We start from the raw sequence: 25,981 nt of genomic DNA, 5'->3' as shown, positions 1-25,981 counted from the left end.
TGGAGTCCTGAAGCCTCTGGGCTGATCACACCAGCTCCTTAGCTTTACACCAGTCCCCAAGATACCCAGGAACAGTGGCAGAACCTGGTAGAGTTATGCACAGACTTCTCAAGAAGAAAACAAGTGGAGGAGAGAAGCAGTTCCAGTTGCTAGAACCTTCACCTCATCTACTCCTGAAAAGCTGGAGGCCCAGCCAGATTTCTCAGGCTGCTACTTGTCTGTGAGGCTGCCCTGAGCCCACCTTACCTCGGCTGCATTTGGGAAGTTTCCTTTCCTTTTTTGGGAAATCTGCCTTTCCTCCACACCCATCAGCTACAGGGCACGTGGGTGTTATCAAAAAAGTGATTTCCCAAAAAAGGAAGAGATTTCCAAAAGGGAGTCCCGTCTTTGGAGCTGCCCAGAAAGGCAGTGGTCAGCCCCTGGAGCTAGACATGCCCACAGGCCCCCCCACCTCAGCAGAGGTCTCCAAGCAGAAAAGGATTCCCAAAGCAGAACCAGAGTGGGACTGCGGCCCTCTCCTGCACACCACAACCTGCCTCTCCCGGACCCCACCCTGCAAGGCTGGTACAACCTTCCTCCTCACCACTCCTCAGAGCTCTCTGGAAGATGTTCCTCCTTCATAAGAAGTGACCTGTAAGAGTCACCACATCCCTATCTTGCTCCAAGAACCACCCTTTGTCCCACTTTCTCCCTTTTCCCGACGGCCCCTACCTGCTTTCTAAGTCAGGAGCTGAAATTCTGTAGCAATGCATCACAAAGTTGGTGAGCTCAACTCCACAAATATTTACTAGGTCTGGTCTACCCAAGCCCCATGCCAGACAATGCAGGAGATACCAAAAATTATCAGGGACCCAACAAGGGGTAAAATGTCACAGTCCAGTTAGTAAGATAACATTTAAACAAATTAAAACAAAAGAGTAGGGGACTAGAGTTGTGGCTCAGGGTTAGACCGCTTGCCTAGCACCTGCAAGGCCCTGGATTTGATCCTCCGCACCACATAAAAATAAATAAAATAAAGGTATTGAGTCCAACTATGACTAAAAAAAAAAAAAAAAAAAAAAAAAGATTAAAAAATTTTAAGAAAAAGTTAAAACAAACAGTAATATTATATAAAAATCAAATACTAATTTATAACAGATTGTGACTAAGTGTTAAGGGAACAAAGCAGCTGTAAAATGCTATAGATCCATTATATATAGTGCAATAGATCACTTAGTGGGTGGCCACCAGCAAGAGCTAGAGCTGAGCCTAGTAGGACCAGCAGGACCCAACATGGCCACATGCTGCTCAGAGCTGCTGTTTTTGGAGACAAACAGGTGGGGCCACTTTATAGACATGGGGTGATCTGGCACGTTACAGGAAGCACCATGTACGTGACTTCCTGGCTAAGAAATACACACAGGCAGTCCTGCTAGCCATCGGTGGCTGGTGTGGAGGGAGCCCAACATAAACCCTCCAGACCAGGAGCAGGCCCACCCCTACTCTGAGACTGCCACTTCCCAACGGTGAGCAGCAAGCCAATCCCATCCCATTACTTCTCATACTTCTCACTTGAGAAAAATCTGACAGGTAAGTCTTGTGCTATTAAAGAATGGAGCTGACAGCAAATTATATTTGCATTTTAATTTTTAAAAATAAGCTCAAATTTAAGTAAACCACTGACTAAATCACTCAGAGAGTTTCTCAGCTTGGGTGCTGTTGACATTTTGGGCCAATCCTTCTTTGGTCTGTTCTGTGCATCACAAGGATGTAGTAGCATCCAAGGCCTCCATCCCATAGACGCCAGCAGCATTCCTGCTCCAATTGTGACAATCAAAGATGACTCTGGATGTTGCCATGCAGTTCTGAGGACCACTGCTCTTCTAGGCACTCACAGAGAACTTTCCAGCTCACCTGGAGTTCTGCCCACATGGGCCTGCCTGCAAAGACACGCTTCTTCTCCCTCAGAACTCTGCTGGCCAGGCTGAGGTGGAACTCTCTGCCAAGGGAAGACTCCTGGACTCTGGACTGCTTGTTCCAGGGAGTGACCATGAAGGACAAACCTGATGTAGCCACCAGGCATGCAAGAGGCCTCTCGAGCTCCTACAAGAGGAGCCCCCATGTTTCTTTCTGCCTGACCTCCACCAGGACTGCTTCTTCCTGTCTGGCTTCCACCCCAATTGCCTCTTCCTAGCTAGCTTCCACCTGGCTTCTACCCCAACTGTCTCCTCCTGCCTGGCCTCTACCCACCTCTCCTCAACTCCACCCTGTCTCCTCCTACTTGGCCTCTACCCCATGGCCTCCTTGCAACTTCCTGATGTAACAGGGAAAAAATCTTAAAATCTTAAAGGCATTTTGACATAACTGCCAAAGTTCTTTTTCACTCGTAGAAATAATGCCACTTTATCCCAAGAGGCACTGTGTATGTGTATAGAACAACTTTAACTAGCTACCTGTCAATCATTTGCTCCAAGATCATCTGCCCATATACAAAAACCTTTCAGCTCTGGTCATCCCCCAATGCCCTCTCTTCCAAGTCTCCTGGGGCTTCTTTGTTTCCTTACACCCCTGGCACTGGGCCACCTTGGCCCCAACACCAAATGAAATACTACCCAGCCTGCATCCAGGTTGCTGGGAGACCAGTGTGGGCCATGAGGTGTCAGCACTCCTGGCTCGATGGTCTCAATTATTGAGAAGCTCTGGGATACAGCATGTGCTTGGCGTTAGTGTCGATTCAGAGGCAGCCTGTAGCCACTTTCTTTGTACTTGTGCAACAGAGCCAAAGGGAACAGTGGATTGTGCTGGACTTTAGTTGGACCCAAAGAAAGATTTCCTATCACAATAATCAGTCACCAAGGAAGGTCCAGGGAGTTCTGTTTCAGGCTGGTTTATGGCTCAAGCCCAGCTTAAACGCAATCCAGTGAGCTCTTGAGGTTCGCTCTAGAATGGTAGACAGCTGCAGGACTTCTGAATGGGCCAGCCAGGAACAGGAAGGACAAGGCAAATCTCAACGCTTGTGGGAGCCCAGCCTCCACCTAATATCTGCTTGCCCACATAAAGATCAGGCCAGGAGGACGCTAAGGGCAGAGTCTGTCCTGCAGGCCTGCCTCCTGCCTCAAGGACAGCAGTGACCAAGAGCATCACCTTCTTGTTCCTGCCCCTTGCAGCACCTACCTTGCCTCCGTCTAGAAGTATTCACCTCTAATCTGCTCACTTCAAACTACTCTGGACTACAAATGGTCTGGGCAAAACTTTCTGCTTCCCAGAACCAACGAAGCCACCAGTGAGGTACAGTCAACACAGATACGAAATGGGATAACAGGTATGGATGACATGCCTATTCACGGTCTCAGGAATAAAAGGTGAGAAAGTACCACCAACCCACTTCTGGCATTTGCACATGTTAGCTCTAATGACCACCCCAAAATCCCAGTGTCCCAGTGCTCTGGAAGGTCCTTAAAACACAGTCACCTCTATTCATCACTGCAGCAAAGAAATGACCTCTGCATGGGACAGGTGGGCCAACCTATTTGACACAGCATGACTAGATTTTCTAGCATGATCCCAATTTTCAGAGATTGCCCAAATGCAAGTGTAGACACGCACACACTCATCATACTCACCCATTCAAAAGCAACTGGGAAAGGTGGTCAAAACGTCCCTCTTTAACCCTTTATAGGTGTAGTCATACTTTAAACATGGAAGAGAAATCTCCTTTAGAGAAAAAGGCAGGGGCTGACATGAGTGGAAAAACAAAAGCCAGAACATTCCACTTGGTTGGGCTGGGTGTTTGGTCTCTGGAGCAAGAACAGCAAACGTTCGTCCAGCGTAGGACAGTCACTCAGGACCACGAGGCTTCTAACATTAGCTGAAAACATCGACCCAAGATCGAATGGGATAAGCAAAACTAAAAGTCAGAAACTTAGAGGCAGCCCTAGGATGACAGCACATGAACCCATCTGTCCCCTGCCCACTCCTACAGGTCCACAACTTGTGAAAGTCCTTGCTGAGACTCAGGACTTTGCCCTCAATTTCCTCAATGCCAAGTCCAAACTCCTATTAGCCTTGAACAGGAGTGACTTCCCGTCTTACTACTTCCTCCCACCCTCAACCACTGAAGAAGACATCTCAAACCCAGGGTTCTAGGTTTTCACAGCCATCTCCAATGGATGCCACAAGTCCTTCAAAATAGCCCAAACATCTGAGCATGGTGGCTTATGCCTGTGATCCCAAGGGCTCAGAGAGGCTGAGGCAGAAGGATCACGAGTTCAAAGTCAACCTCAGCAACTTAGCAAGGCCCAAAGCAACTTAGTGAGACCCTGTCTCAAAATAAAATATGAAAAGGGCTGGGGATGTGGCTTGGTGGTTACGTACCCCTGGCTTCAATCCCCAGTGCCAGAAAGAATCCCCAACAGAAGCTAGCGAGTGGGCCAGCAGGAGGACACTCACCATCTCATCCAGGGCGTAGCGCAGGAGGCCATGCTCATAGAGGATGAAGAACCGCCGCTGCCATTTCTGCAATGGAGCACAGAGTCTGTCATCAGGGAAGTCCCGGCCCCAGGTCTCAGCTAACTGAGCCCCTGTGTCTGTCAAACCCAAATCTAAGAAATACTGGTTCCATGGCTTCAATTTCTGGGACAGACAGCAGGAAAAGAGACCCAATGCATAACCACAGTGATTCATTAGCCAGGCTGGGGCCCAGAGAGGAGTCCCAAATCATATGCATGACTTGGGGCTCCACACAAGTAATATTGGGATTTAACAAGAAGCTTTTTAAAATCTGGGAGCTCATGGGAGCAAGTCATGTGTAGTCACACTTCTAATTCCTTACAGCAGCTGGCACAGATCTATCACCTGATGTGTGTCAATATTTTTTGCATGAATGATCAGACACAATCTGGAATAACCAAAGGATGAGAAGGCACTGATTTACCACTTCTGAAAAAAATCCAGGAAACTGCTAGAAAAGCACATGATCTACTGGGAGACCAAAAATAAAGACAGCTAGGCTCCAGGCAGTGATGGAAAGAACTAACAAAAATCAAAAGGGAAGAGGAGCAAGACAGTGTGAACAACCCTCATCCAGGGTGGTGGTCAACTGCAAAGGGACCCCCCTCTCACTTTCTAACCAAAGGTCAGGTCACCAGGGGTACCAACAGTGGTAGAATGCCACTAAGACCTGGAATGGAAAGGACTACAGAGGCACCTTCTTTCTGTGTGGAGAAGGGTTTTGTCTGCTACTGAGGCTCTTGGTATAAATCATGATTGATTGGCATAGCTCCCAAACCTCAAGATCATCAGGAGGGTCCAAGACCTGCACTTAACCTTTCAAAAAACTCAACCATATCCAGATCTTTACTAGCAATGAGGCCACAGAACTAACTACAATATTATGTCTCTTTGCTGTGGACTAGAATTATCAATTTATAATAATAATGATTTTCCTTTTAGAAACTGGAAATGGCAACTCTGTACAACCTTAATAGAAACCAGGAAAGGGACCTGGGAACTGTAGTCTAGACCTGTTGCTACTGAGCCCTCCCACCTGGGTAGCAGGAATAGGGATGTGAAGGGCCTTGCAAGAGGATCTACAGGGGGTGATCCAGGTTGGGTGTCCAAGGGGAGACTGCCCGGACATGTTTCCAGGAAACATTTTCAAGGTTATAAGTTGTCTTTAAGATCAAAACCAATGCAGAAGGAAGCCCAAAGACACAATGCAAGGTCAGTGGGACAAAAATATGCACTCCCGGGGCCCTGGCCCAGGCGGAGAAAGGATGAGCAGCAGAGACCCCAAAGAAGGGGAAGGGGAGTTCCAGAACGCAAGGGAGGCGAAGCAGCAGAGCTGGAGCAGTTGGTACCCAGAAGAGAGCGCACAAAAATGAAAGGGCAGTGTTTTGCCTAAAGACAACCTAAAAGGGCTTCCTGGCCGAGAACAAGCCATCAGGCAGGATGATGCTGGTCGACCACCTGGACTCCAGCAGGCACCTGACCTGGCTGGGGGCCAGGAGAGAGGGCAATGTGGTGTTTAAGGTGCACTCTGGCCCTGCCCCTGCCAACAATGCTCCTGGTTCTGGGCCTCGGCTCCCAGGGAGCTGCAGGAGGCACTCTTGGAACCGAGAACCATATCAGTATAATGCACAGGTGCTCAGCTGCTCTTCTGGCTTCCAATTAACTGGGCAGAATCAAGAGCCACGCTGATCCACAAAACAGATGGCACCCACACGAAAGCATCTTGTTTTGAAGGGAAGACTTTGAAAAAAATATGCCTAATTGAGACTTTCTGTGAGCCCTGTGAGTTCACCAAATGAGGGTCTCAGTTGGCCTGCCATCCCAGGACATCCATTCTTGTCTTCCTCCTCCATTCTGCCAATGTGCCCTCAGAGGGCCTCCCTGCTCTCTCTGGTCCCCGCCACCCTGAGAATTCACTCTGGTGCTCTTACCCGAGACCGATGCACTGGGTTGTCAAAATCTGTCCCATCTGGAGCCAGGAGCAGCCAGCCACCATAAATGGGTTTTGCCTAGAAGAGAAAAAGGAGGAAAGATCATTAGAACCATAGCAAGAAACACCAGGTCAAGTTGACAAACACAAAGTCATCCCAGCTCAGCTGAACATGCCTTCCCTCCCAAGCTACAGACTCTCCAAGGCAGATGCACTAGAGTAATAAGTTAGGGGGATTCTACAACATCCAGGGCAGAGTGGAGAAAGCAGATTCTGGCAGGAGTTGGAAAACACTGAAAGACCATAGGCTACCTCAAGTTCCTGAGCAACACACTAAGATCGGGGGGTGGGGGGGTGGCATTTTATTCAATAAGAATGCGAGTGCCGGCATGTAGTAGCATCAGAAATATGTCAACAATACAGCCCCCAGTCCTCATCCTGAAGATGAAAAGCAGGGCCGGGGAAAAACACTCTGCTAGTGATCAAGGATCAAGTCTATACCATCCAAGGAGTCACCGCCCACTGGCTGTAGCCAGAAGACAAGAACCTTCTGAGCTTCAAGCCTCCCATTTTAGAGGTGGAGAATTTTGACACTTGTATCTATATCTCACAAGTTTATGGGGGGATTGATAAGATACTGCAAGTAGAATCCAGCATCAGGATGTAAAATGGTGCAGCCACTTTGGAACACAGCCTGGTAGTTCCTCAAAACGATCATTGAAGAGTTACCATAAGCCCCAGCAAACCCACTCCTATGTACATGCACCCACGAAAACTGAAAACAGGTGCTGAAATAAAAACCTGTACACAAATGTTCCTCACAACATCATCCACAATCACCAAAAGGTGGTAACTACTTAAATGTCCGTCCACAGATAAATGAATGAACAGATATGGTCTAGCCATACATGGAACATTACTTAGCCATAAAAAAAGAGAGTAGTACTGATGCATGCTATAACATGTAAGAAACTTAAAAAAAAAAAAAAAAAAAAAAAAAAGCCAGACACAAAGGCCCATCATACTGCAGGCAAATCAATAGATCAGAAATATTAGGGGGAGAGGGGATGGAGTTTCTGCTGATAGGTAATAAAAGGTAATAAAATATGGAGGTAATAAAAATATTTGGGAATGAGATAGTGGAGCTAGTTGCACAACATTGTGAATATGCTAAAACCAGATGAATTGTACGTTTTAAAAGGGTGAATTTTGTGGTATGTGAATTAGATCTCAATAAAAACATAAGAAAAACCACACTAAGCATGGTGTCTGGCCTGTAAATTCTCAGTAGACGTTAGGCACCGTCTATTATTTTCACTGTCCAAAGAGTACCCCACCCCCAAGACCCTGGCAGTGGGAGCTCGACTCAGGTGACGAGAACAGAGACAGACACTGTGGCTCCATCCCTCTCCCTCTTCACCCAGCTGGCAAGAGGGGTGGGAAAAGGCACAGCCCAGCCCCGTAACCATGACCCTGCGGAGGGCAGTAACTCCAAGGAAAACGGACCCCCGACTTTTGGTCACACAACAATCTCTGGACAAGCCTTGGGAGCCCTCTTATAAACCGTTTCCATGCTGAGAGGTTCACACCCCCTCCCTTCACTGTGGAATCTAATGTGTGACTCAGAAAGGGCAGGTCACATAGCCCCCAGGCTGAGACAGGAGTCCTCTCTTTCCTCGGCTTCTTTCTGCAGACCTGAGACCCCCTGGGAACACTGACTTACCCCACCAGCAGAGTGCGTAAAGGGGCTGTAGGCCTGAGGTGGGGCAGGCTGCAGGGAGAAGAGGTACTCATTCTGAAGAAACACCAGAGCGGATGCTGGCAGAGGGCTGGGCTTACAGACACCACCCTCCCAGGCCAAGAGGGCCATGAAATGAAATGAGCAAAGGAAACAGAGGTCTGTTTTCTCTGAAAATACCAGGAGCATCCTGCAGTCCCCAGGTGAGTGCGCACACCAGGCCTCTCTCCACGTGGCTCTAGGTGAGCACTCCAAGTGGACCCCATCAAACCCACCTAAGGCATGGGAAAGTCAAGGCCTCAGTCGAAGGTCAGACAGCTCCCTGTGTGTACCAATACCCAGTGACTCCGGCCCACAGGTCCCCCACCTAGGAGGTCAGCAGGCTAGACCACGAAGCTGTTGCTCTACCTCAACCTGGTTTAATATATGCCAGGTTGCTGGCCTCTGGCTACAGGGCTTTGGGGTGGCAGCACGTCAGTAAGCTACACCTAGCAGGACTTCCCAAAAAAGGACAGTCAGGCCAGGCGCAGTGGCATATAGCTGTAATCCCAGTGGCTTGGAAGGCTGAGACAGGAGGATCATGAGTTCAAAGTCAGCCTTAGCAACTTAGAGAGGCCCTAAGCAACTTAGTGAGACCCTGTCTCAAAATTAAAAAAAAAAAAAAAAAAAAAAAAGCGGGGGCGGGGGGTGCTGGGGATGTAACTCGGTGGTTAAGCATCCCTGGGTTCAATCCCTGGTACCAAGCGGTGGTGGGGGGGAGGACAATGGGGATCTACAGGACTGGCACAAGTTCCCTCAGAACCCAGGCTAACCATGGTCTCAACCCAAATCCTTATTTGCATCATTATTCATTCAATGACCATCTGGCCAGCCCTACTACATGCATGGCCCTGTGTGCTGCACACTAGGGACTCTGCTGGCACCCACCAGCTAGGTGTAGCCAGAGATCACAGATCATGACCCAGATCACAGTGAAGGCAAGCCTGGCAAACGGAGTGTCCAGAGCAAGAAACAAAGGTTCCAGAAGAAGGCACCTGCCAGGAAGCAGATGGCCCCACTGAAAGCATCCACCAAGGCAAATCCAGAGAGACAGAAGCAGCTTAGTGGCTGCCTGGGGATGTAGGGATAGGAGGGTTGAGAGCCAGGTTTCTTTTGGGGACAATGAAATCTTCAAAAACTTAACTGTGTTGGTGACTGCACCTCTCTGGGAATACACTAAAAATAATTGAATTACACATTTTTAATGGGTCATTTGTATGGTATGAATTTTGTCTCGATAAAGCTTTTTTTCTGTACTGGAGATTGAGCCAAATCCCCACTCCTTTCTGATTTTATTTAGAGACAGGGTCTCGCTAAATTGCTAGGGCCTCACTAAGTCGCTGAGGCTGGCTTTGAACTCACCATCCTCCTGCCTCAGCCTCCTGAGCTGTGGCGATCACAGGGGTGCACCCTGTGCCTGGCTTCACTGTAACTGTTTTAGAAACATTTACCAAGGACTGCCAGCAGTGGGGGAGCAAAGGCTCCTCCTTCATCAGCTCCAGACTACAGGCAGCTACCTCCCCTTCTCCCCAACCTGGAGGACTCAAGTTTCCAAGGAGGGATCAAGTTTTCAGGTGCCTGCCCCAGTCAGATTTCAGAAGCTTCATTCAAAGAGACAGGGACAAAGGCCACAAGTCAACAAGCAGACCACCAGTTGGTAGAAAGGAGCTGGCGAGGGCCAGCCAGGCAGAGGGGAACAGGAGGCCCAGAGTACACTGAGCAGGCCTGCAGGGTGTGGGAGGGGAGAGCTCCCAGAGGGCCGTGCGGCTGAATGCCAACTAGAACCACGCAGCTCAGGGCCACAGCCTCCCTGCACAGCCATGTGAGCCAAGGCCAGGGACAGAGCGGGGTGGGTCACCCCCAGCACCCTCACCCCACGCACACACACCGTGGTCTGGGCTCAGTGAGCAGCCATCTTTAACCTCAGACCCTGCCACTGAGAGCATCCAGACTACAACCAGCTACGATCCCAGAGAGCACCCCACAGGACCCCCACTCGCACTGCCGCTCTCCTCTCCCCACAGCCTGGCCCAAGTGTCTGCTGTGTCACCCCAGCTCTCTCACCCTGCCCCTTGCCTGGCAACCCCATCACCCCTCAGGGCTCTACATCCTCCAGGGGCCGTCCTGACCTCCTAGGTCAGCGTCCAGTGACTCACCTCCATCATTACCACAATGACCCGTTGCAGAATTAATGTGTGCCTGTCATCTCTCCACGTAATCATACTGCCCAAACATGTCTGCCCCTCACCTTAGAACCTTCACTCCAGGACACTGGGTGGGGTAGGCCCCGCTCCAGCTAGGTCCCCCATCTGAAGGCAGGCCTAAGAGGGACAAGAAGGGAAGGCAGGCAAGGGGCCAGTCAACTGTGCCTGCAGGTCAGTTCTGCTGGGTACTCACTGCCCTCTCTCCCGCTAAGCTTCCTGTTTCTTGGAGAACCTACGGTCCTGACTCAGTCACCCTGACCTTGTCCCCCAGGCATGGAAAGGACTGCTAGGAAGAGGACTATTCTGCCAGTATCTAAAAATGCCACATGCTCCCACCATCACCATGGAGTCACCACGTCTGTAAGTTCAGAAGTAACTCTGACAGAAGGCCCACAAACAGAGGCAAGAGAGAGCCCAAAAGGAAGCTGGCCTGTCAGCTGAGTGCACTGTGGAACTGAGCGGTGCACTCAGTTTTGCTCTTCTCTGGCTTTGGAGGACACAGGGAAGCAAGTGTCTGCAGCTGACACTGGAAACTGGAGATGGGCTGCCAGGACCCACGGGAGAGGCCTGAGATCCATTTCACATAGCCCCGCACAGCAGGCCTTCTGCACAGGCCCTCCAGAGAAGGCACAGAGCTCCAGATCCCCAGAGAAGTCACCAAACCTGAGCTACTTGTCCTCCCACACCACCTGCACAAACCAGAGGCTACACGTCAGGCTGCTCTCTGGGAGGACTGCGGGGAAGTCCTTTTAAACCCTTTTAAAAATGGTGACTTGAAACTTCTGCCTCCTGGATGATGGGGAAGATACAATTCTCCCTATTCCTCCTGCTAAACACAACTGAAATCCTGGGCATCATGAGTAAGACAAACATAAGACCCTGAAAGGAGGGTAGCAGAAGATAGAGAGGCTTGGGACCTCAGCAACCAAGAAAAAATACAGTGCTGATTTCCTTAGGCTTGCCTTTTGTCTCATTATCCCGGACTGGGTACTGGAGAGGCTGGCAACCTGGAAATACCAATGGACACAGATAGAAGAAGAAGAAAAAAAGCCCAGCCAGGCATCATGATGCACACCTATAATCCCAGCAACTTGGGAGGCTGAGGCAGGAGGATCCCAAGTTGAAGACCAGCCTCAGAAACTTAGATAGACCCTGTCTCAAAATAAAATAAAAAGGGGGCTGGAGTGGTGGCTCAGTGGTAAAGCGTCTGCCTAGCATGTGTGAGGCACTGGGTTCGATCCTCAGCACCACATATAAATAAATAAAATAAAGGTCCATTGACAACTAAAAATTAAAATAAAATAAAATAAAAAGGGCTGGAGACAGAGTGCCCCTGAGTTCAGTCTTTAGCACTGAGGAAGGAAGGAAGGAAGGAAGGAAGGAAGGAAGGAAGGAGCTCCCTGAGCTAAAGAGCCAGAAAGGACCAGCCTTTCAGAGAGACTACAACCCCACCCTCAAGCAAGTCCCTGCCGGCTGTCACAAGACACCTCAACACCCTGTCCAGGCTGTGTCAGAAAACGCCAAGTAGGGAGCCAAGGTGTTCATTTCCCCACCCCAACCCCCCAAAAGGGGGCCCCTACCTCTCCCCACGGAGGCCCACTGCCAGGAGTAATGAACTCACCCCACTTGGCAGTAATGAACCATCCAACAAGTGGAGCACATGTGACCCCCAGTCCCCTCCTGAACAGTGTCAGGAAAGCGGACGCTTGTCATCTTGTAAGATGACAATCATGGGGCTGGGGACATAGCTCAGTGGTAGAGTGCTTGCCTTGCATACACAAGGCCCTGGGTTCAATCCCAGCACACACACACACACACACACACACACACACACACACACGACAATCAAGTCATCAGAATCCCTCAAGGATAGGAGGAGGGTAAGACAGTAAGAGTCTTCAAAGAATGGCTGGAAAAACTGTCAGATTGAACAAGAGTGGCAACTTACAAATTCAGGAAGCTGAGTGAGCTCTGAACGACAGAGCAAAAAAAGACACACCCAAGACACATCGTAATTAAACCAAAGAAAACTAAAGGCAAAAAAAAAATCCTGGAAGCAACCAAAGAACAATGACACCTTGTGAACAGGACTAGAAGACCTCGCATTAGGAACTGTGGCAGCCAGAAGGAAGGGACAAGGCTCCTCAGGCACTGAGAGGAAACAGAATCCTGCCCTAGTGGAGATGGCCTCAGGAACAAAAAGGAAATCAAGATATTCCTGAAGGACAACTAAGGGAATCTGCTAACGGCCTGACCCCTAAAACAAATGGCCAAAGTTCTCCAAACAAAAAGGGAAGTCAGAATCTGAGATGGAATCTTGGAACATCCAAAAGAAACCAAGAACACAGCAAACAAACAAACAAACAAACATGGTAAAGAATTAGGCTTTCCTTACTTGGGTTTTCTGAATTATGTCTGATAACTAAAGCCAAAATTTTAACACTGTTTGTGGTTTTAAACATATACAAGGAAAAGCTTAAGATAATTACACAGGGAAAGATAGAGACGTAACCCAGGTACTCTATTCTCTTAAACTAGTTAAACGATATAACCAGTAGATTATGACAAATTATATGTATATGACAGAGTGTCTAAAGAAATCATTGAAATATTCATACCAAAAGATACACTGAATATAGGTCAATCAAAATAAAACTCTTAAAAAAAAAAAGTTCAAGTAGCCCACAGGAAGAAGGAAAAAGAAAACAAAAACCAGAGGGACCAAACGAAACAGAAAAAATTATAGCCTAATAATGGTATTAAACATGAATAGGCTGAATGTATTAATTAAAACACAAGAGACTGGAAGACTGAATTTTTTAAATGGCCCAAGTATATACAAGTAATTTATTGCAAATACAATGATTACAGGAAGGGTGGTAAAGATACATCTTGTAACTATTCATCAATGGAGAGCAGAATTGCTATGTTAATAAATAAAGCATATTCAGCACAAATAAAATCACCAAACTGAGAAGAATGTTATATAAAAGGGTGAACTCACCAAGACCTAGCAAGCCTAAATGTGCATGCAGCAAACAGCTGCAAAATAACATGAAGTTAATACTAATAGAACCGAAAGGAAAGATACGCAAATCCACAATTGTAACTGAAGACTTCAACACCCCTCAGAATCTTCCAATCCTGTAACAACTGATGAATAAGTAGATATTTAAATCAGCAAGGATACAGAAGAAAGCAACACCATTATCATGGTTTGAATGTTTATTCCTTTCAAAATCAGGTTGAAATTTAATTGATTGCGATCAGAGTTGAGACCTCTGAGAGGTGAACAGGTCCCCTCATGGACAGTGTTACTGCCGACATAAAAGGGCAACTTTGGCCCCGTCTGTCTGTAGGCCCTTCTACCTACACCTTCTGTCCTGTGACGATTTAGCCAGACCCTAGTCAGATGCCGGAGTCTTGATCTTGGTCTTCCCAGGCAAGAAAATAAAGTTATAATTACTCAGTTTTAGGTCTTCTGCTATAACAGCACACACACACACAAAAATTAAGAACAACCATCAACCAACAGAACCTGGCATCACTAGAACAGTACATCAAACAGCAGAATACACACTCTTTTTCAGGGTCCATAGAACACATACCCAAACAGAGCCTATCCTGGGCCATGAAACAAAACTCAGCAGATTAAAATGATTGAAATCCAATGAACCAGACATCCAGAAGAGAAAGACAACAAGAAAATCTTCAAACACCCAGAAACTAAATGATATACTTTTAAACAATTTTATGGGTCAAAGATTAAATCAAGGGAAATTCTTTTCTCAAAAAAAAAAATTACTTTAAAAAAGTAAAATAAAATGTATCAAAGTTTGTGGGACATAGCTAAAGAATGCTGAGAGAACATTACAGCATTAAAATGCTTACCTTAGAAAAGAGGAAAGGTTTCAATCTAAATTCCACCTCAATAACCTAGAAAAAGAAGTATAAGATATACCCAAGGCAAGAAAAAAAGAAGGAAATAATAAGGTCAGAATCAATACACTGAAAAACAAATCAGTTCTTTGAAAAAACAGATAAAACTGATAAGCTTCTGTCAACAAAGAATGTAAAAATTAAAGTATCAGAAAAGAAATAGGAGCTATCACTATAGATTCTTGAGAAATCAGAAGCATAATGTATTATACCATGAACAAGTCCACAAACATTAAACCACTTAGATAAAATGGACCAATTTCATGAAAAAAACACAATCTTAATGACTGAATGACTGTTAAAGAAACTAAATATATAATGTATTTTAAAACTCCCCCAAAACAGGTCTCAGGCCTACATGGTTTTACCAGAAAAGTCTACCAAATGTTTAAGGAATCAACACCAACTCTACATAATCTTTTTGAGAAAACAGAAGAAGAGACACTTTCAATGCATTTTAGGAAACTAGTCGTACCCTGACAGAACCAGGAAAACACAATACAAAAACCAGTCAGAATACAAAACCATAATACCCCTTACGAACACAGACTCAAAAATCCACAAACTATGAGCAAATAGAATTATATAATAAAACCAAGTGGGGCTTATTTCAGGGATGTTAGTTTAATTACAGCAAATACCAGCTGATGTAATCTACCACATTAGCAGGCTAAAGAAGAAAAAACACAAAGTCGTGTCAACTGATATGGGAAAATGTAACGAAATCCAACATCCACTCACAATTTTATTAACCTGTCAGAAGTGCAGGACGAGGGAAGCTTCCTCATCTTGATACAGAGCATTTATGAAAACCTTCGATTAATGGTGGAAGACTGAACATTTTCTTTCTAAGATCAGGACCAAGTCAATGCTGTCTATTCTCACTCTCATTCAACACACTGTGAGAATTTCTAGCCTGTGCAAGAAGATAATAAAAGGCACAGATTGATAAGAAACAAAACATTTAGAGATGACACAGCTGTCTATGTGGAAAACCACACATAATCTCCAGAAACCTCCCAGAACTAGTGGGTTCAGTTAAGATTGCAGGTTACCGTATCAGGGTGCGAAAATCAGTATCAGTTCTAATACTAACATGAACATGTGGATATCAAAATCAAAAATACAGCAAATACCATTCACCACTGATCTCACAAAAATGAAACACTTAGGTGTAAATCCAACAAAACATGTACAAGACTTACATGCTGAACATTCTACAATGGAGAAAGAAATCAAAGACGATCTAAATAAATGGAGAGATAACACTGTGTTTACAGACTATAAGATTCTTAAGATGTTGATTCTCCCCAAACTGATATAAAGGTGAATGTAATTCTTATTCAAATCCCATTCTTGTAGATACAAATAAGATTATTCTAAAATTCATATGAAAGGCAAACAAACTAGAATAGTTGTTTTTTATTATAAAAGAGTAAAGAAGGAGTCATCTACCTATCCAATCACAAGACTTATTACATATCCACAGTAATCAGGAGTCTGTGGTAGCAGAGCAAGGTCAGAAACATTGATCAATGAAATAGAACAGACAACCCCAGTAATCAACCCACATGAATGTGCCAAATTAACTTCTAAAAAAAGGTGCAGGGCTGGGGTTGTGGCTCAGTGGTAGAGCGCTTGCCTCACGTATGTGAGGCACTGGGTTCGATTCTCAGCACCACATATAAATAAATGAATAAAATAAATGACCATCAACAGCTAAAAAATATTTTTAAAAAATATTTAAATATTTTTTTAAAAAAGGTGCAGATGCATTGCAATTAAGGAAGGACCGCCTTTCAACAAATGATGCTGGAACAAGTGTTCATGCACAGGAAAAGCAAAACAAAATGCTCACACTAATATAAAAATCAACTTTATATAAAATTTAACTCAAATGGAACACAAACATACATTGAGAAATCAGATTTCATTAAAATGAAAAGTCGACTGTTCTGTAAAAGGCCCTGCTAGCAAGATGGTGGAAGAAAAAGGACAGGATAGGACAATATGTTTGCAAATGACCTTTTTGACTACAAACTAGTATCTAGAATATATAAAGTTCTCTCAAAACTCGATAGTAAAAAATAAAATAAATGACCCAATTAGGACACAAGCAAAAGACATTTCACAGAGAATTTACAGATGCTCATGAGAAGACATTCATCATTATTGGGGAAATTAAAATTAAAATCACAGGAGATAATACTATATTCTATCACAATGGCTAAAATTCTTTTTAAAAGGTAACACCACCAAAGGCTGACAAGGATATAAAGAAAGTATATCACCCATACACTGCTGATGAAAATCAATTTGGAAGTTTCTTAAAAACTAACCATAGGATTATTGTATGACGAGGAACTGGATATTTATTCCAGAGAAATGAAAACATACATTCACACAAAACGACATACAAATGGTGATATCAGCTTTATTCACAACAGTCAAAAACTGGAAACAACCCATACATCCTTCAGCAGGTGAACAAACTGTGGCTCACCATCCCACGCAATACTAGTCAGCAACTAAGAGGAATGAACTACTGACACACGACCACTTGGATGTCCCAGATGAGTGGAAAAAGGAACTCCAACAAAAAAGTTACATGCTGTAGGATTCCACTTGTAAAACATTCATTCCTGAGATGTGAAATGTACAGGAAAGAACAGATTCTCAGTTGCTGGGACGAGGCAGAGTTGGTGGGACAGGAGAAGTGGCTGGGAGGACCCTGTGGGGACAGATGCTATGAATCCTGACTGCAGCAGTGTCAGCACCCTGGCTGTGACTTGCACCTCCTGCACTGCAGGGTGTCACCATTGGGGAAATTGGTCGAAGAGTACAAGGATTACTCTGTGTTATCTTACCACTTTAAGGGAATCTACCATTATCTGAATATAAGGTTTTTGTTTTTGCTTTCTGTTTTTTTTTGGGGGGGTGTACCAGGATTGGATCCAGGGGTGCTTAATCACTAAACCACATACCTAGCCCTTTTTATTTGAGACAGGGTCTCAGTAACTTGCTAGGGGCTTGCTAAATTGCTGAGGCTGGCCTTGAATTTGTAATCTTCCTGCCACAGCCTCCAGAGTCGCTGAGATTACAGGCATGTACCACTGTGACCAGCTATAAAAATTTATTTAAAAAAACAAAAACACATGGGGCTGGAGTTGTGGCTCAGCAGTAGAGTGCTCGCCTCGCACGTGAGAGGCCCTGGGTTCGATCCTCAGCACCATATAAATAAATAAAATGGAGATACTGTGTTCAAATACTACTAAAAAAAAATAAATGTTAAAAAAAAAAAAAACCTGCTACTTCCCAAATTTTCCCTCCAGTCCAACCACACACAGGTGTAGAATCCTGGAAAGGGGACCAGCCAAAGCCCCAAGGCACTGGGGCTGCGAAAGCCCCTGCAGGTAGTCCTTGAAGGTCTGTCAGCACCCTCCCCAAGCAAAGTCCGTCTGCAGAGTCCCTGAGATGTGTGGCTTGTATTCCACTGGCTGTGTCAGTGGCTTCTCCTGGAGACCGCATGCACATGTGCACTTGCACGCACACATGCACACACAGACATTCCCTCCCTCAGGCCCCCTACTTGACCACAATGAGGTTCCTCACCACCCTCCTGAGGGAGATCTGGGTTGTGTCAGGGAGAGGTCAACTGTCTCAATTCAGGCCAAGCGGGTGGGGCAGAGGCAGAAGCCAACATCCTGGCCTGCTTCACAGTGCCGTCAAGCTGCCACCTGGATGTTTCCCAGACACGAGCAGGCCTCTGGACCCAGTCACCCATCACAAGCAGCCCCAGGCACTCAACTGGTCATTCTCATCTTGGCTCCACGTGGCCTGTCTGTGGCTCAAAGAACAGGGAGAGAGCCATCAGTGACGGGATCTCTAACCCATGGTTTAACCCAGATTTCCTGTTCCCTTGGGCTCAGGAACCTCGGAGGAGAAGCAGGCATGCAGAGAAGCAGTCAGGCACAGCACCACCAGAACAACCAGTGAAGAAGTGTGGGTCTCACCCTTTCTGCCCCCATAATATCCTGCCCCCTGAAAGCCCTCCACGGTGCAGTGCCCCTCACCTCCTAAATCTTACCTCCCACACCAACATCTCTCACAGGATAAGGTGATTCACAGTGCCACGCACAGCCTGTTCAAGACTCCATGCCCTCAGGCATCAGTAACTGACCCAAAGCCAGCCACTTATGCGGTATGTGCTAGGGCTGTTCTGCCATTCCCTCAGCTCAGCCCAGGCACTCCACAGACCCTTCTGCTCGGCTCCTCTTGCATGCACTTCAGGCCTCTGGGCTTTGCACAGCATTTCTACATGGTCAGTTCCTCAGCCCACTCTGCAGAAGCTCCTGCTCTCCTCCAAGGTCCTGCCTCCTGCCTCCTCTCTTATAACAACACAATCCCAACAGGAAACAAGAATGCAGCCTTCGTTTAGCTAAGTTCCCAGTATAAAGCTGGGTTCTGGAGAACAAATAATCAAATAAATAGGTAGCTGACTCCACTTACTGGTCATCACACAGGACCTAACTGCTCTGCAGTCTTATTGGGAGTACTACCCAGGACCTGGAGAGCCTGGCTGCACCTCTGACTTCCCTGACAAGATGCCAATCACCAGGATGGGCCAGTGCCCAACACGGAGGGGACAATCAGCGCCCTGAAGAGCAAGTAGACTGCCAGTATAGCTGGGCTGAGCCTCAACTTGTAATCCTTCCTCCTCTACATGTCAAGTCCCTGGCCAGGCCACTGTGGGTATCCTGCACTCTTGGCAGCACATGGCCACATGCATTAAGAACCACAACATGCTGTGCTCCTGGTACAGTAAGTCTGCAGCCAGAGACTCAGCCTAAAGCAATGACAGAGCACAGCAAGAAGTTCCAGTCATGATGTGGGAAGAGCCCAATGTCCAACAGAAGCAGGCCATTTGAAAGCTGCTACATAACTCCCTCCAGGAGCACAAAGCCACCTGTTACAATGACCCAGACAATCCCATCCAATCATCACTTCCTGAACAGACCCTCATGGCTTCATCTGCTCTGGGTCCTGGGTGAGCAGTAACCCTGGAGGTATTCAGTAGGATCTCCCTAGCAGCCATTCTGAAGTTGAAGGTATAAACATGAGGCACACAGAGATCCTCCCTTGAGGGGCACCCAGAAGGAGACCAGACATGTGGGTAGGATGTCAAGGTGTTTGTAAAATACGTAAGGGTGGCTTATGATCAGGAGCAGCGATAGTTAAGATGTGAATGTTCCCCCAAGGGCCCATGCATTAAAGTCTTGGTGGACTGTAACAGGTAGAACCTTTAAGAGGTAGTGCCTAGCGGGAGGTCTTCGGGTCCCTGGGGAAGGGCATTCGTAAAGGGGATTGTGGGAAGCCAGCCCCCTCTTCACTCTTTTCTGCCTCCCACAAGGTAAGTGGTTTTGCTCTGCCATGCATTCCTGCCATGATGTGCTATCTTGCCACAGGCCCAAAAGCAATGGGTCCACCTCATCACAGACTGAAACCTCCAAACTTGTAAGCCAAAATAAGCTTTTCTCTTTATAAATTAACTATTTCCGGTACTTTGTTATAGTGATGAAAAGATAACACAGGGGCTTGGATTGTGGCTCAGTGGTGAAGCACAAACATAGTGTGTACAGGGCCCAGGTTCAATCCTCAGCACCACATAAAATAAATAAATAAAATGAAAGGCATTGTGTCCATCTACAGCTTAAAAAAAAAAATTAAAGAAGAAAAAAGATAACACAGAAGTCAAAGAGAAAACAGCTAACTATTGACTGTTGGGGACATGGGCAAATGTTAGAGGTGTTTTAGTTGGTTTGTTCGTTTGTTTGTTTACCAGGGATAGAACTCAGGGGCACTCAACCACTGGGCCATATCCCCAGCCCTGTTTTTATTTTATTTAGAGACAGGGCCTCACTGAGTTGCTTAGCACCTGGATTTTGCTGAACACTGAACTCGTGATCCTCCTGCCTCAGCCTCCCGAGCCACCAGGATTACAGATGTGCGCCACCACACCCAGCAGATTTGTTTTTTTATCATCTTTGCAATGTTACTATCCAGCTGCTGTTTAAGGAGAGGAGAAGATGTCTGCCTGACCGCACATGCACAGCTTCTGATATAACCAGGCAGAATGGCTTCAAACAGGAAGAGGAGATGCTGGGCATTCTTAGCAGAACAAGAGGCAGGGAACCTCTATAGTTCCGTCTCTGCCAACATGATCAAACAGCTCTGGATACTTAGTATAAAGATCCTGGCCTGGGACTAAGGAGGCCCAAGTTCAAGTCCTGGTACCCACTGTACGGCCCACAGCAAGACAGTATTTCTGGAGGCTGGGGCTGTAGCTCAGTGGTAGAGCATTTGCCTGGCACATGTGAGGTACTGGGTTTGATCCTCTGCACCATGCACACCTGTCATCCCAGAGGCTGGGGAAGCTAAGGCAGGAAGATCTCGAGTTCAAAGCCAGCCTCAGCAAAAGCAAGGTGCTAAGCAACTCATTGAGACTCTGTCTCTAAATAAAATACAATATAGGGCTGGGGATGTGGTTCAGTGGTTGAGTGTCCCTGAGTTCAATCCCAGGTACCAAAAATAAATAAGTAAATGTATTGTGTCCATCTACAACTTAAAAAAAAAATTTAAATATAGTATTTCTGTAAATCTTGGTCTTATCATCTACAATAAGAGAAAAACACATATATCCTTTCCAGACCATTTTAATACAAAATCACATCAAACACAGTCCCACCTCAGACACATTTTAAGTCAGTACACAATCAAGAATGCCTCAAGGCCAGAAGCATCTACCCTAGGGCATAGGTAGCATCTAGCACACAGGTGGCACTGAAACCAAATTAGTGCTCTGGGAAGGGAGCCCTACAGTGCAGGTAGCCAGGGAGAGCCTCTGAGCAGTATGCTGGTCAGGCCCAAAGGACCCGAGGGCTCCTGACTCTGAGAATGGGACAGGGCACACAAACCCCACACAGGCTCCTGCACCACAGACTCCACTCAGATTCCAAGCAGAGTGCTGGTCCCTATGAAAGTTCTTCAAGGGAAAGCCTACCCCATACAGATGGGGCCAATATCTCAGTTCTGAGAGAACAGGGGCAAAAAAATGCTCAGAGTTAGGGCAGGGTGGGGTAGATAGTCACCAAAAGATGGATGAGCAAGTAGGGGATCTGTGAACTACAGCTGACATATCTTCCGTGGTCTTGAGTTTAGTTCTTTGTCTCCTCCCCGCCCCCCGAAAAAGTTTCTATGAGGACACTGCCATACTTGTAGTAGCTAACAAGCTGTTTAATATTTTCTACACTTCAATTCCAAAAAGAGAAATGATGCCTGGGTGGCAACCGTCTGGCCAGCTCGTAAATCATGGGGATTTCAAGGTCACCTGTCTTCCTAAGACATTTAGATGTAAGTCAGTAAGACAATGAGAGATGTGAGCAACCGCAAGGTCTGGGCTCAGGTCCTACCCTGCCAAGGCCTCACTATGTCCTGTGGCCACCCAGATGGACAATGGGAGGACCAGATGGCTCTAAACTCATGAACCCATGGAAGGATGATTCTCGGCAAAGCTGTAGGCCCAAATGCCTCTCTCAGTGGGGTGAGCATACACTCAGAGACAGTGCCCAGAGGGGCTTCTCCTGTAGCACTAATCTGCCAGGCCAGCACTGGCCAGTACTGCAGACCCCTTGAGAGACCACAGGCTTGTTCCCATAATGCTACATGGACCAACCCATGTACTGGAACTTCTATCTGAGCATCATTCACAAGGTCTTAAGCCCCAAAGAATATGCCGTGTGGCTTCATAGCCATGTAATTCTGGACCCAAACAGCACCATCAGCTCCTGCCAGCACAAGTTTCCAGAACCTACAAACTGCCTATGAAGGCAGTAGGGAAGGATGGGCCACTGTGGAGATGTTCAGAAGCATACTTCAGTCTCTACAAGTGGTTCAACGTCGTCAGAACACTGGGCCTGTGACCAGGAGGAAGCCCTGACTTCCAAGTGAGAAAGACCACTGCACACCAGCAGGCAGGACACACCTCCACTTCAGTGGACAGGGGGGACACTGCTAAAAGGCCCGTGGTTTCCTTCCTTGGTCGCCTCTGGGCTGCTCCTCCTTCCTTACCCCCTGTTGTCCTGCCACTGTACCAGCCACTTTATATTCATGTATTTTTAATCTTCATAATAAATCTATGAGGTATGTACCATCACTGCCTCCACTCATCATCCAAGGAAATCAAGGACAAAAGGGAAATACGAGGCCTGTCAAAGGCTACAGAGCTAGAAGTGGCAGAAGCAGAATGGGAACAGAGGCCACCGGGCACCACAGCCTGTCCCTCACCCACCAGACTACCTCTGACCTCTGCATGCCTCTCCCAAGGTGAAGGCTGGAAGATAAAGACTGGTACCTGCAGGGACCTGTACCCAAGTGAGACATCCTTGGGCGTGGGGTCGGGGGAGGGGGTCTTGTCCTGACCAGCATAGGTCTTCCCTTGCAACTGGGGTCAAACCCTGGAGCTTTAGGCCAGGGTTCAGGGCTTTCATGGGCCCAAAGTGCATCACCAGGGAGAGTACACAGAAGGAACCCTGCAGTCAGCCCTGTGGATGAGCCAACCAGACCTCCTCCCAAGGTGGCAGCCTCCACCCAGCAAGCCTGGTAGTCCAGGAAGCTGACAGGAAACATGAGCTCTTCTTTGGAAGGAACTTTCCCCATCTATATGAAGACATGAAGCCTAAGCGCCTGCTACCACCTGCACCCTGCTCCAGAGAGAATTAGACCAATGAGCTGTCTACCTCAGAGCTTCATATACAGCATACTGAGGTCACACACCACACAAACTGGGATGCTCCAGGGAACGAAAAGGGCCTAGGATCTCTGGTGCCAGAACTCAGGAGAGTGGCTGTTCCCATCCCTGTCCCTGCAGGCTGCACGCAGGTTGCTCACCTCCCCAAAATACAGTTTGCCAACATGTGCCACTGGAGTCCAAGACAAAGCTCCTAGATACAAAGATCTTAAGGCCACTGAGCCAAAACAAAGGCATAAGGTAGAGTACAGGGACATGAACTGGGCACCAGAAGCAAAGGGGGCATTTAGGAGACTTCTGTGGGAGTGAGCAAAGGACCACCTCAGAAATGAAGCTAAGGGACATGAGCCTGCAGAAAACCGACAAGGAGCCACGCCAGTATGCAGAGGGTGATGGGCTCACTCCTTCAGGCAACACTGGGGTGGGGGTGGAGGAAGAAAGGGAACATCCCAAGAGGCTCACTCCCCCAGAGCTACCACAGAGCCCCAACCCTTCCACCAGGTCAGGAGCAGCAAGAGTGGAGGTAAAGACACCTACCTAGCCAGTCAGTAAGACAATGACTACAGCTCAGCACAGAGTTTTCTCCACGCTGACCACTCAACACAGCTGAACTCAATCTGTGTGTGTGTGTGTGTGTGTGTGTGTGTGTCACATGAACTCACATATGGGGGGACAGACCAACATCATGACCATACACCACATTCCTGGGAACCCGAAGTGACGGAAATAGGATCAGTAGCTTTAGCTATATATTAGTTGCAAATGTCAAACAGAAAATGACAGGAGGACACGAAATAAAGGCATGTCAAATATAGATGTTCCTGAACTTATGATGAAGTGACACCCTGATAAATCCATCATAAACTGAAAATACCCTAAGCTGAAAATTCACTGAATACACCTGACCCACCAAACACCAGGGCTAGGCCTCGTCTGCCGTAAACATGCTCAGAACACTTTCATTAGCCCACAGATTTGGGCAAAATCACAGGCTACTTTATCATAAAGCACTGAATAGCTCATGAATGTAATGAATACTGCACTGAATGTGAAAAACGGAATGCTGAACATACCACCAACACCTACAAAGAATGTAAAGTTGAAAAATCATAGATCTGGTTGTCCCTAAACTAGGGTCCTCCTATGATGATTTGGCAAAACATAAATATGAGCCCAAACCAAAAATGGGGTGGTAACTACTTGGGGTATTTTTATATATAACTTTTTTGGAAATACATTTCACATACAATTCACCCATCTGCAATTTAACAGTTTATAGTGCAAGCATCACCACAGGCAATTTTAGAAGTATTTCTATCACCACAAAAAGGAAATATGTGCTTTTTAGTAATCACTTCCTAAACCTGCCATCTCTCCCACTCCGGTCCTGCTCTCTCTACAGATTTGCCTATTCTGGACAGTGCATGTAAGTGGAGTCATATGACACATGAACTTCTGCGACTTCTGTCTTCAGCCCTTCCTGAGAGCCAGTACCTCACCTGCACTTCACTAATTCCCCAGGAGCCCCTAAAGGCAGGAAGAAAGAATGGGCCAGTCCAGAGCATGCCAGCCACCAGAAGAGACACCCATCCACAGTCACTGTGCTCCGTATCCTGCACCCCTCTGCCAGCCCTATGCCCACTGGCCTGATGCCTCAATCAGGTCTCGATTCACACTGCACCCTCATCAGATCCATGCTGGCAGGGGCGAGGCTGTGTGCCAGGTGTGTGGGGTCTTCAGGAATACAGTCCAGCCTGAGCCAGACCAGCAGTTCTCAAAGTGTAGGAGTCTCTGATGTCCTTTTGGGGATTCGTGAGCCAAAACTATTTTTATGAAAATGCTAAGGCACCACTGCCTTTTTCACTCTTATTGGTTCACGAGCATACAGCAGAGCCTGCCCCAAAACCACACAACCTGATACTGCAAAAGGATGACTGCAGAGGGTAGGAGAATCCAGCTGCCTTTCATCAGATGGATGCGAAAGCAATTTCCAAAAAGGTAGAATAATGTGACTCTTCTCAGCCGACTGCTTTTAGTTTAGAAAAGTTATTTTTCAGAAAATCACGTTACTTATATAAACATGTAAACAGATTTGTTATTTTTAAATGAGCCATAGGTTATCTTAAAATGTCTCCATTTTAATTTCTAATATAGTAAGTGCCAAGAGACATATTCACATAAACAAAACATATTCACATCAACTTTGATGGCCTCAATAATCAAGAGTGTAAAGGGGTCCAGAAGCCAAAGTCTGAGAAGCACTGACCTACCCAATCACCCACCCGCTAGTTACCCAGAGTTGCCTCTCTGACTGCGCTTGTCTGGTTCCTGCCAGCCCAAACACAAACTTGCTTTTATGACCACCTCCTGGTTTCTACTCAAAGTCCTTTCCACATGACAGCACTGCCTTAAAAGGCGACATCTTAACCCAGACTTGCTTCCAGTAGCTGTGTTACCTACAGTCGAAGTGGAAATCAAACAGGCTCCCACACAACAGGCAGACAGAACCACCTTCCTCCCCAGGATGCCAGCCTCAGCCTCTGCTTCTGCCTCTGCCTCGGGGAGAAGGCCCAATGGAGGCAGAACCTGCTCCCACAGTCAGGGAGCACCCCCTGGGTCCCACCTCCTACAGGGGACTGACACACTGCATGTTCAAAGCACCTCAACTGTGCCACAGAGATCACTGTCCCATGGGAGGGTTACAAGACAGAAATGCAGGGGACCCTGTGGAACGTGTACCTGTCCCACTTCCCTGGAACTGCTCAACTGTCACTAGAAGGATAATGTGGGGCTCACTGGCCTGAGCCTCACCTGCCACCTCCAGTAACAGTTCAGGG

The 25,981-nt window shown here is 46.8% G+C and overlaps 1 protein-coding gene across 13 annotated transcripts in view; it reads right to left on the bottom strand.

Moving 5' to 3' along the window:
* The window catches only part of MPRIP (myosin phosphatase Rho interacting protein), a 139,601-nt gene that overhangs the window by 100,525 nt on the left and 13,095 nt on the right, over positions 1–25,981 (bottom strand). For all 13 annotated transcript variants that reach the window (XM_081270807.1, XM_081270809.1, XM_081270808.1 and 10 more), the window contains exons 2-3: positions 6,420–6,497; positions 4,429–4,494 (exon numbers count right to left, since the gene is read on the bottom strand). In XM_081270807.1, coding sequence (XP_081126933.1) covers positions 4,429–4,494; positions 6,420–6,497 — 144 coding nt within the window. The remainder of the gene's footprint in view (positions 1–4,428; positions 4,495–6,419; positions 6,498–25,981) is intronic.

Source organism: Spermophilus citellus (assembly GCF_964194105.1).
Source record: "Spermophilus citellus genome assembly, chromosome: 17".
Taxonomy (NCBI): domain Eukaryota; kingdom Metazoa; phylum Chordata; class Mammalia; order Rodentia; family Sciuridae; genus Spermophilus; species Spermophilus citellus.
This window is presented reverse-complemented; position numbering and strand designations above follow the sequence as displayed.